This window comes from Penaeus monodon, chromosome 18 (assembly GCF_015228065.2).
Source record: "Penaeus monodon isolate SGIC_2016 chromosome 18, NSTDA_Pmon_1, whole genome shotgun sequence".
In the NCBI taxonomy this organism is placed as follows: domain Eukaryota; kingdom Metazoa; phylum Arthropoda; class Malacostraca; order Decapoda; family Penaeidae; genus Penaeus; species Penaeus monodon.
In genome coordinates, this window is record NC_051403.1 from 48,452,640 (window position 1) to 48,464,490 (window position 11,851).

Below are 11,851 nucleotides of genomic sequence, written 5' to 3' on the forward strand. Positions count from 1 at the left end.
TCCACCAAAGTTTTCTCCACTAGCATTTCTTCACCAACATTTTAACCACCAACGTTTCCTCCACCAACATTTTAACCACCAACTTTTCCTCTACCAACATTTCCTCCACCAACATTTTAAACACCAACGTTTTCTGCACCAACGTTTTCTCCACCAACATTTTAGCCACGTTTTTAACTAACGTTCCCCCGCCCTTTCCGTCAGGTCGGGGCGAAGTCGGAAGAGCGAGCGGAGTCCCCCAGCAGGAGACTCAGGGGCGCAGGACCCCCCCGACCGCAAGTCCACCTCCCCCAGGTAAGCTGTTCAGGTTTCTGTGGAAGTTTATATAGGTTTATAGAAGTTTATAGACGTCTGTATAATAAGTTTATGTAAGTTTGTGGTAAGTTTGTATATTATGTGGTTTTATTAAATGTTTTTGGAAATTTATATATTTTTATGTTGTTATTATGGAAATTTATATGATATTTCTATTGTTATTATGTAAATTTATATATTTTTATATTATTGTTGTGGAAATTTATACGTTTTTTCGTTAGACGCAAGTGAAAGATGATAAAAAACGATAAAAAGATAGAGAGATAACGGAGAAGAAAAGCAAAGAAGAGGAGGAAGGTGAAGAAACAGAAGAAGAAGAAGAAAAAGAAAGGTAGGAAGAAGGAAGGAGGAAGAAATAGAAGAAAAAAAAAGGGTAAAACAGACATGAAAAACAAGAAATTGGCCAAAAGGAAAATCGGAAACAATGATACGAAATATGCAACGTACGATATTTGCCAATCAAATATTACGGGAAAATGCCACCGAGGCGTTGGGGGCTAGGGGGGGAGGGGATGGGGGAGGGGGGAGGGGGTCGACCCAGGGACGAGGAGGCAGGAAGCAGAAGAATCCATGCCGAGTGGTTTATATTGCGAATATGTCTTTCTCTCTTTCTCTCTTTTCTCTTTCTGTGTCTCTTTCTCTCTCTCTCTTTCTTTTTCTCTCTCTCTCTCTCTCTCTCTCTCTCTCTCTCTCTTTCTCTCTTTCTCTTTCTCTTCATTTCTCTCTCTCCTCCTCCTCCTCCCCCTCCCCCCCTCCCCTCCTCCTCCTCCTCCTCCTCCTCCTCCTCCTCCTCCTCCTCCTCCTCCTCCTCCTCCCCAGCATCGAAATAGACCCTTTGGGCGACTAATATTGTGTTGTTGACTCTCCGCCGGGTCGAGAGTGGGCGGTGCCAGTGGGGGAAGGGGGCGGTGCCATTTTGGGAAGGGGGCGGGGCCATTTTGGGAAGGGGGCGGGGCCATTTTGGGAAGGGGGCGGTGCCATTTTGGGAAGTGGGGCAGGGCCATTTTGGGAAGGGGGCGGGGCCATTTTGGGAAGGGGGCGGGGCCATTTTGGGAAGGGGGGGGGAGGGTGAGTTATTATAAGCAGTCGCTGAAATTTCGATTACCGTTTCCATTGAAAAAAATATATATATATTTGGAGTCGGGATTTCGATTTGTTTTCTTCTGGAGTTGGTTTTGGTTTATGGGTGAAAATATTTGTTTATTTATGTTTTATTTGTTATTGTTATTATTATTGGTATTATTATTGTTGTTGTTGTTGTTATTATTATTATTATTGGTATTATTATTAAGATTATTATTATTATTATTATCATTATTATTATTATTATTATTATTATTATTATTATTATTATTATCATTGATATTGTTATCATTTGTTTTGTTTTTTTGTTATTGTTATTATTATCACTGTTTTGGTTGCTTCATCATCGTTATTGTTATATTTGTTGTTTTTGTTGTTGCTGCTGATAATTTTGCTATTTTTGATGTTCTGGTAACCTTTGTTGTTATGTGTATTATTTTCATCATTATTTCTCGTTATTATTTTAATCTTAAAGAGAACAAAGTGTTTCAGGTATTGTACTCTTTCCCTAAAGCTATTAAAGCTAGTTTTCTCTCTCTCTCTCTCTCTCTCTCTCTCCTCTCCTCTCTCTCACTCAGCCATCTCTCTCTTCTCCTCTCTCTCTCTCCTCCTTCCTCTATCTCTATCTCGCCCCTCTCTCTCTCTCTCTCTCTCTCGATCTCTCTTCTCTCTCTCTCTCCTCTCTCTCTCTCTCTCTCTCTTTCTTTCTTTCTTTCCTTCTTTCTTCTCTCTCTCTTTTCGCTCTCTCTTCTCTCTCTCTCCTTCTCTTCTCTCTCTCTCCTCTCTCTCTCTCTCCTCTCTCTCTCTCTCCTTCTCTCTTTTCTTCTCTCTCTCTCTCTCTCTCTCTCTCTCTCCTCCTCCTCTCTTTCTCTTTTGCTCTTCTCTCTCTCTCTCCTTTTCATTTTGTTCCTCTCTTTCTCTTCTCCACTTCTCTCTTTCCTCCTCTTCAATTTTCCCTCACTTTCATTCGTCTTTTTGCATTTTCCTTTCTATTCTGCTCCGCCTTCTCTTCCCCCTTTCCTCCTCCACAATTATCCCTCTTCCCTTTCTTTTAATCTCTTCTCTTCATTTCTTTACTTCCCTCTTCCCTCTCTCCTCTCCATTCCCCCACTTCCCTCCTCCTCCTCTCTCCTCTCTCTCCTTCCTCTCACGCCGCAGTACCAGAATCCCCCATGACTCCTCATAATTTTTCGCTTTTTATTTTTTCATTTTTTCTGAGAGAAAAAGGGGAGGGAGAAGGAGGAAGAGGAAGATCCGGCCCTCCGTCGTCGCCTCCCGCCGTCCGCTTGCACATGCAGGGGACTCACGCTTGAAGACACGCAAGCAATCACACACATTGAGGTCAGCGAGCGTGCGTAATGGTACTCTGTCTCTCTGTTCCGGTGGCACTCTCGCGCGCTCCGGGGGGGGGGGGGGAAGATGGGTGGGTGGAGGTTGGGGGGGGGGAGGATGGGTGGAGGTTGGGACGGGGGGAGGATGGGTGGAGGTGGGGGGAGGGAGGGGGAGGACGGGTGGAGGTTGGGCGGGGGGAAGGGCTGGGGAGAATGGGCGGAGGTTGGGGGCGGGGGAGAACGGGCGGAGGCGGGGGAGTGGAGAAGGAGTGGGGAAGAAGGGAGGGAATGGTGGATATTTAGAGAGAGGTGGATGTTTAAAAGGATGCGAAGAGGAAGAAGTGGAGGGGGGGGAGGGGGGGGGGGAGGAGGGAAAGCGAGGAGTTTATCGTTATCGGAATACGCGGGGGTGAGGATGGGGATGATGGGGGGTGGGGGAGGGGAGTTGGGGAGTGAAGGGAGGGGGAGGGGGGAATCCATGATCATTAATCGAATTACAATCGAATTATATCTAGTTGAAACCGGGAAAGTTAGAGTTGAGGCTGGCAAGGATGCATCGTGTATCTTGCTAAAAAGGTTTTCACTCTGTTTCACTCCAAACGTTGTAAAGATTTTTTCTCTCTCTCTTTCGCTCTGAATATTGAAAAAAGGGTGTTTTACTTTTTTTTGGTTTCCCTTGAAATTTTGCTTTAAAAAAGGATGTGTTACTCTCTCTGTTTCACTCTGAATATTGCAATAAAAAAGTTTTACATATTGTTTCACTCGGAATATTATATAAAAGAAACTTTCTGTTTCACTCTATTGCAAAAAGAATGTTTTACTGTTTCTGTTTCACTAAATATCCCCTTTGTTTCACTCTAAATATTGTAATAAAAAATACTTTAGTCCACCCTTTTATTAATCCAAATATCGTATTTTACAAGCAAGAAATATTTCCGTGTCAGCTGCATTTTCTTCAGTGTTTTTGAGTGCCTAGTTTTACGCATTTATTTTTCGGGAGGAAGTTTGTATGTGTTTTTAAGTTTTTATTTTTTTTTTTCTCTCCAATTTTGTTGGATTTTTAATATATTTGATTTACTGAGTTTGTTTCTGTGTGTTTGTTTTGATTTTTTGTTTTTGTTTTTGTTTACTTGAGGTTGTGTCTGTTGTTTATAGTTGATTTTTTAAAAAGTTTTATTTATTTGTTTATTTATTTATTTATTTACTCTGATTTTATTGTTGATTTTCTGTTTATACTTTCGTTATTGTTTCTGTGTATGTTTCTGTCGTTCTGTTTTTTTTCTTTTTTGTTTGTTTCTCAGTTTGTTTCGCTCTTTTCGTTTTTGTTTTGTCTTTGTTTCTGTGCCACTTAGTTTTCAGTCTTATTCTTGTCTTTTCTCTTGTTTTTCTCTCGTCGTGTCACTTCCTTTCCCGTCTTCTCTCTCTTTCTCTCTCTCTCTCTCTCTCTCTCTCTCTCTCTCTCTCTCTCTCTCTCTCTCTCTCTCTCTCTCTGTATCTTTTCTTCTTTCCATTTATTATTTTTTTCTCTGCGTCTCTGTCTGTCTGTTTATGTTCAAGCGTCCATTGCTTTCTTTGTTCCTCCATTCATTCATTCATTCCTTTCTTGCGTCTTTCGTTCATCCCTTCGTTCATTCATCCTCCTTCTTCTCCCTCTTCTCCCTCTTTCCTGTTCCCTCTCCTTCCCTCCCTCCTGTGTCTCGCTCTCCTCTGTATTCCCTACTTCCAACTCCCTCTTCCCACCCTTCTCATCATCCTTCCCCTCTCTCGCCCCGTCATTCTCCATTCCTCTCTCTCTTCTCCCTTCTCTCCTCTCCTTCTCTCCTTCTTTCTCCTCTTCTTCTTTCTCGTCTCCTTCTCTCCTACTCTATCCTCCTTCTCCTTCCCTCCCTCCCTCCCTCCCTCCCTGCCCTCCTTCTCCTCCCTCCTTCCCTCCTACCCTACCTTCCCTCTCCTTCCCTCCCTCCGTCCTTCCCTCCCCTCCGTCTCCTTCCCTCCCCACCACCCTCCCTCCCTTCCTCCCTCCCTCCCTCCCTCCCTCCCTCCCCTCCCTCCTCTCCCTCCCCTTCTCCTCTCTTTATGCCCCCGTTCACGAAGACAGAAGAGCATCGGGAAGCGCTGTCGATGAAGACGAATAAAGGCTCGGTAAAAAGTCCCCAGAGAGAGCGGCGCGATTTGATTTAGAAAAGAATCTCTTTCGTCCGTCTTTTGTGGCTGGGGGGGGAGGGGAGGGGGGTTGGGGGTTGGGCTGGTGATGGGGGGAAAAGAGGGAGTAATGTGGGGGGAAGGGAGAAGGATGTGGCGGGGAATTTTTTTTTTGGGGGGGAAAGAGGATAGTGTGGGGGAAGGGAGGATGTGGGGAAATTTGGGGGAAAAAGGGGATTAGTGTGGGGGAAATATGGGGGAAGGGAGAATGATGTGGGGAAATGATGAAGGATTTTGAAAATTAATATGGGGGAAAAAGGGGAAAATAGGATGATAGAAAGAAAAAATAAAGAATGAGGGAAAAAGAAAACGGGATATGATAAAGGAGGAAAGGGAAAAGGGGAAAACGGAGAGATATAAGAAAAAAGAAAATAAAGAAGGGAAAAGAAAAGACAGGCCCCCCGGGGGGGGGGGGGGGGGGTTTTTTTTTTCCCCCCTTTTTTTTTTTTTTTTTTTTTTTTTTTCCCCCCCCCCTTTTTTTTTTTCCCCCCTTTTTTTTTGTTTTTTTTTTCCCCTCTGGGCCCCCCCCCCCCCCCCCCCAAAAAACCCCCCCGGGGGGGGGGGGGGAAAAAAAACCCCGGGGGGGTTTTAAAGGGGGGGGAATTTTTTTTTAAAAAAAAAAATTTTTCGGGGGGGTTTCGGAAAAAAAAAACCCCCCCCGGGGGGGGGGTTTTTTTCCCCCCCCCTTTTTTTCCCCCCCCCCCCCCCCCCCTTTTTTGGGGCCCCCACCCCCCCTTTTCCCCGCAAAGGGGGGGGCCCCCACCCCCCCCCCCCCCACAACCCCGCCCCCCCCCCCCCCCCCCCCCCCAAAACCCCGGACGGAAAAGAGGGGGGAAGGCAGAACAAGGGGAAAAAAAGCCAGAGGGGGGGGGGGGCCCGGTAAGGGAGACAGGCGGCGGGGGGGGGAAGGGGGCGGGGGAAGGGGAGGAGGGGGAAGGAAGGGGCGGAGGGGGGGAGGGGGGGAAAAGTGGCAAAAAAAGGGGGGGGGAAAAGGGGGGGAAAAAGGGGGAAAAAAGGGGGGAAAGGAGAGGGGGAAAAGGGAGGAGGAGGGGGCGGGGAAGAAAGGGAAGGGGGGGGGGGAGGGGAGGAGGCGGAAAAAGGGGGGAAAGGGAAGGAAGGGGAGAAAAAGGGAGAAAGGGAAGGGGAGAGGGGGGGGAGAGGGGAAAGGGGGGGAAAAAAGGGAAAAGAAAAAAAAAGGGGAAAAGAAACAGGGAAGGAGGAACAGGAAAGAGGGGGAAAAGGGGGAGGGGAAAAAGGGGGAGAGAAGGGGGGCGGGAGGAAAAAAAAAAGGGGCCCGGAAGGGGGGGAAGGGAGAGGGGGGGGGAAAAGGGGGGGGAAAACTGCGGGGAAAAACCGGGAAAGGAGGGGGGGAAGACGGGGAAAAGGGGACACGGGGGAAAAAAAACAAAAAAACCACGCAAAAACCCAAAACACCCACAAAAAACCCCCCCCACCAAAACCCCCAAACAACAACAACACACAACAACAAACCCCCAACGACAACAACCAACCCCCCACAAAACACAACCCCCCAAAAGGCCCAAAAAAAACAAACCCCGGCAAAACCCCAAAAACCCCCAAACCCAAACCCCGGCCGCGCGGCCCCCCCCCAAAAAAAAAAACCCAAAGGGGGGAAACGAAAAAAAAAAAACAAAAAAAAAAAAAAAAAAAAGGGGAAAAAAAAAAAAAGGGAAAAAAAAAAAAAAAAAAGAAAAAAAAAAAAAAAAAAAACCCAAAAACCCCCCCCCCAAAAACCCCAAAAACAAAAACCCCCCCCAAAAAAAAAAAAAAAAAAAAAAAAAAAAAAAAAAAAAAAAAAAAAAAAAAAAAAAAAAAAAAAAAAAAAAAAAAAAAAAGGGGGGGGTGGGAAAAAAAAAAAGAAAAAAAAAAAAAAAGGGGGGGGGGGAAAGGGGGGGGGGGGGAAGGGGGAAAAAAAGGGGGGGGAAAAGGGGAAGGGGGAAAAGAGGGGGAAGGGAAAGGGAAAAAGGGGGGAGAAAAAGGGGAAAAAAGGGGGGGGGGAAAAGAGAAAGGGGGGGGGGGGGAGAGAGAAAAGGGGGAAGGGAGGGAGGGGGAGGGGGAAAAAGGAAAAAGGAAGGGGGGAGGGGGGGGGGGAAAAAAAAAGGGGGGGAAAAAGGAAGGGGGGGGAAAAAGGGGGGGGGGGGGGGCCCCCCCCCCGGGGGGGGGGGGGGGCCCCCCGGGGGGGGGGGCCCCCCGGGGGGGGGGGGGGGGGGGGGCCCCCCCCCCCTTTGTTTTTTTGGGTTTTTTTTTTTTCCCCCCCCCCCCCCCTTTTTTTTTTTTTTTTTTTTTTTTTTTTTCGCCCCCCCTTTTTTTTTATTTATTTTTTTTCCCCCCCCCCCCCCCCCCCCCGTTTTTTTTTTAAAAAAAAAAAATTTTTTTTTTTTTTTTCCCCCCCTTCCCCCCCCCCCCCTTTTTTTTTTTTGCCCCCCCCGGGGGGACCCCCCCCCCTTTCCCCCCCTCCCCCTTCCCCCCTTTTCTCCCCTTTTTTTCTTCCCCCCTCCTCTCTTTTCCTTTTTTCCTCCTCTCTCCCTCCTCTCTCTCTCCCTCTCTCTCCTCTCTCTCTCTCTCTTCTCTCTTTTTTCCCCTCTCTCTCTCTCTCTCTCCCCCTTTCTCTCTCTCTCTCCTCTCTCTCTCTCTCCCCTTTCTCTCTCTTTCTCTCCCCTTCTCTCTCTCTTTTCTCTCTCCTCTCTCTCTCTCTTCTCCCCTCTTCTCTCTCCCTCTCCTCTCTCTTCTTTTCTTCCTCTCTCTTTTCCCCCTTTCTTTTTTCCCTTTCTCCCTCCCTCCCCTCTCCCTCCTCCCCTCCCCCCTCTTTTTTTTCCCCTTTTCCCCTTATTTTTTTTTTTTCTTCCCCCCCCCCCCCCCCCCCCCCTCTCCCCCCCCTCTCCTCCCCTCCCCCCCCCCCCCTTTCCCCCTTTCTTTTTTTTGGGGGGGGGCCCCCCCCCCCCGGGGGGGGGGGGGGAAAAAAGGGGGGGAAAAAGGGGGGGGGGAAAAAAAAAAAAAAAAAAAAAAGGGGGGGGGGAAAAAAAAAAAGGGGGGGGGGGGAGGGGGAAGGAGAAAAAAGGGGGGGGAAAAAAAGGGAAGGGAGGGGGAAAAAGGAAGGAGGGGAGAAAAAAGGAGAGGGAAAGGAAAAGGAAGGGAGAGGGGAAGGGGAGAGAAAGGGGAGGGGGGAAAAAGGGGAAAAAGAGAGAAGGGGGGAAAGGAGAGGAAGGGAAAGGGGGGGAGGAGGGAGAGGGAAAAAAAAAGGGAAAGGGGGAAAGGGGGAAAGGGGGAAAAGGAAGGAGGGAGAGAGAGGGGGGGAAGGAGGGGAAGAGGGGGAGAGGAAGGGGAGGGGGAAAAGGGGGGGAGGGGAAAAAAGGGGGGGGGAAAAGGGGGGGGAAAAAGGGGGAAAGGGGAGGGGGGGAAAAAAAAAAAAAAAAAAAAAAAAAAAAAAAAAAAAAAAAAAAAAAAAAAAAAAAAAAAAAAAAAAAAAAAAAAAAAAAAAAAAAAAAAAAGGGGGGGGGGGGGGGGGGGGGAAAAAAAAAGGGGGAAAAAAGGGGGGGGGGGGGGAAAAAGGGGGAAAAGGGGGAGGGGGGGGGGAAAGGGGGGTTTTGGGGGTTTTTGTTTGTTTTTGGGGGGAGGTTGGGGGGGTTGTGGGGGAGGGTTTGGGGGGGGGGTGGGGGGGGTTGGGGGGGGGGGTTTGGTGGGTGGTGGGGGGTGGGGTGGTGGGGGTTGGGGTGGGGGGTGGTGGGGTGGTGGTGGGATGTGGGGTGGGTGGGGGGGTGGGGGGGGTGGGGTGGGGTGGTGGTGGGGGGTGGTGGGGGGTGTGGGGTGGTGGGGGGTTTGGGGTGGGGGTGGTGGGGGTGGTGGGGTGGTGGGGTGGGGGTGGGGGTTGGTGGGGTTTTGGTTGGGGGGGGGTGGTGGTGATGGTTTTGGTGGGGGTTTGGGGTTGGGGTGGTGGGGGTTGTGTTTGTGTTTGGGTTTTTGTTGGTGGGGGTGGGTGGTGGGGGGGGGGGTTTGGGGTGGGTTTTTTGTTGTTTGGGGTTGGGGTTGGTGGGGTTGGTGGGTGTGATTTTTGGGGGTTTGATTGGGGGGGGTTTTTTTTGGGGGTGGTTGTTTGGTTTTGGGTTATGGGGGTTGGGGGGTTTTTTTTTTTTTTTTTGGGTTTTATTTTTTTTTTTTGTTTTTTTTTTAAAATTTTTTTTTTTAAAATTCTTAATTGTTTTTTTTGTTGTTTTTTATTTTTTTAAATTTATTTTTTTTTTTTTTAAAAATTTTTTTTATTTTTTATTTTAAAGTTTTCTTTTGTTTTCCTTTTTTTTTATTTTTTTTAAAAAATTTAATTTCTCCTTTTTTTAAAAAAAAAATTTTTTTTTTTTTTAAAATTTTTAAAATTTTTTTCTTCAAAAAATTTTTTTTTTTTCCTAAATTTTTTTTTTTTTTTTTTTTTTTTTTTTTTTTTTTTTTTTCTTTCTTTTTCTCTTTCTTTTCTCTTTTGTTTTTTTCCTTTTTTCTCTTTTCCCTTTTTTCCCTTTTTTTCTCTTCTCCTCCTCTCTCTCCCCCCTCCTCTCTCTCTCTCTCTCTCTCTCTCCCTTCTCTCTCTTCCCCCCCCTCTCTCTCTCTCCCTTTCTCTCTCCTCTCTCTCCTCTCTCTCTCCCTTCTCTCCTCCCCCTCCTTCTTCTCTCTTCTCTCTCTCTTCTCTCCCCTTTTTTCCCATTTTCTTCTTTCCCCTTTTTTTTTCCTTTTTTCCCCTTTCTCTTTAACAAAAAAACCAAAAGGGGGGGGGGGGGTTGGGTCTGTGGGGGGGTGTAGGGGGGGGGGTTTTCCCGGCCAAAAGGGGAAGAAAAAGAAAAAGAAAAAAGGGGTTGAAAAAGGAGGGGGGGGGGGGGAGGGGGTTTTAAAAAGAAAAAAAAAAAAGGGAAAAAAAAGGGGAAAAATTAAAATTTAAAAAGGTTAAATGAATTTTAAAAAATGGGAAAAAAAAAAGGAAAAAAAATAAAAAAAATTAATAAAAAGAAAAAAAATAATGTTTTTATAATATATATATAATATATATTATATATATATATATATATATATATATATATATATATATATATATGTATATATATATATAATCAGCCAGAACAACGGAAAATAAGATAGATAAGACTAGGAATGGAGAGGAAAACCCTCCCAAGCGCGCATCGGGAAGCGCACGGCTGGAGAGGGGTATAGAGACACGAGCCATTACTGAATAAACAGACGTTGTGATTGGATGGGATAATGAATAAACCCGAGGAAAAGATAAGCAGAGATCGCATTTCTTATCTGGGCGAGCGAAGCCCCTCAGGAGCAGCTGCAGTGGCAGTGGGTTGGCGGCTGTTTGCAACCTCTGCAACGCGAGGGAGTTTGGGTGTGTGGGTGTAAGGGGGAGGGGATTAAAGAAAGAGAGAAAAACTGTTTGCAATCTCTGGTAAGGGTCCGTACTTGCAACCTCAACGCTCTGCAACGATATTTGTTGGGGAGTTGAGTCACTGCTTGCTTGCAACCGCTGCAACGACTGCAGCGCGAGAGGAAGTTGGGTCTTTATTTGCAACATTGTAGCTGGGAAGTTGAGACCCTGCTTGCAACCGCTGCAGTGAGAGAGGGTGGGTCGGGTTTGCAATCTCTGCAGCGAGTGAGGGGCATTGAGTCCATGCTTGCAACCTTTGCAACGCCGAGGGGAGTTTAATCTTCCTCTGCCTCTTCCTACCTCCTCCTACTCCTCCCCGTATTATTTTTATCCTTGTTATTACCAATAAAAATAGTGCGAAAAGCAGACGCACTAATTGGGAATAACTTTCTCCTTCCTTTATTCCTTTCCTTTCGTTCTTCCCCTTTCTCCTCCCCCTTCCTTCCCTCACCTTTCCACCCTTTTTCACCTTCACCTGCTTTCAAACCAGTCCTTTGTGTTGCAGAGCGTAATTGCAATCGTGCAATATTGTTGTTGCTCCAAAGGCTTGATCATTATCAACAGTATTCCCCCATTGCACAGAATATAACTCGATGTAAACAAACTCGTAAATATTATTAGTATAGTTTCACACCCTCTCCCCCTCCCCCCTCCCCCTCCCCCTCCCCCCCCCCTACGCACCTCCCACCCGGTAATAATTGCGAATTTTATTATTCGTCGAGAGAGAGAGAGAGAGAGAGAGAGAAAAAAAACGAGAGAAGGGGAGAGAAAAAAGGGAGAGGAAAGGACGAGAGAGAGAAAAAAAAAAAAAAAATTTTTAAAAAAGGGAGAGAAAAAAAGGGGGGGAGGGAGAGAAGGGGGGGAAAAAGGGAGGAGGGGGAAGAGAAAAAAGAGGGGGAAAAAAGGGGAAAAGGAGAGGGGAAAGGGGAAGGGGGGGAAAAAAGGGGAAGGAAAAAAGGGGGAAAGGGGGGAAAGGGGCCAGAGAGAGGGGGAAAGAGAGAGGAAAAAAAAAAAAAAAAAACGGGTCATTGGTACAAAAAAAATATCGATAAATTTATTTTTTCCCCTTTATAGCGTTGACTTTTTTTTATCTTTTTTTTTTTAAGCGTCGACACTTGTTTGGGATTAGAGTAAACAAAGGCATTTGGCGCTGTAATTCATAGCCTAAATGAAAGGCTTGATTAAACGTTGTTAATTATGGGGGAGGGGGGAGGGGGAGGGGGAGAGGGGAAAAGGGGAGGTGGGAGGGGAATGGGGAGGGGGGGGGGGAAAGGAGGGGGGGAGTGGGGGGATGGGGGAGGGGGGAGGGGAAAAGGGAGGGGGGGAGTGGGGGGATGGGGGGGGGGGAGGGGGGAAGGAGGGGGAGGGGAGGATGGGGAGGAGGGGGGAAAAGGTTGGGGGGGAAAGGGGGGAGGGGAGAGGGAGGATGGAGGAGGAGGATGGAGGAGGAGGGTGGAAGAGAGGGAGGGGGAGGGAGAATGGAGGAGGAGGG

At 47.1% G+C, this 11,851-nt stretch overlaps 1 protein-coding gene across 4 annotated transcripts in view; it reads left to right on the forward strand.

Annotated features, from left to right (window-relative positions):
* Positions 1–204: 204 nt before the first annotated feature.
* LOC119584574 overlaps positions 205–11,851 on the forward strand; it is a gene marked incomplete at its 5' end in the record, with an annotated part of 48,907 nt that continues 37,260 nt past the window's right edge. For all 4 annotated transcript variants that reach the window (XR_005229827.1, XM_037933260.1, XM_037933261.1 and 1 more), the window contains 1 exon segment: positions 205–294. Coding sequence is in view for 3 of the 4 variants with exons in the window: in XM_037933260.1 (XP_037789188.1) it covers positions 205–294 (90 nt within the window).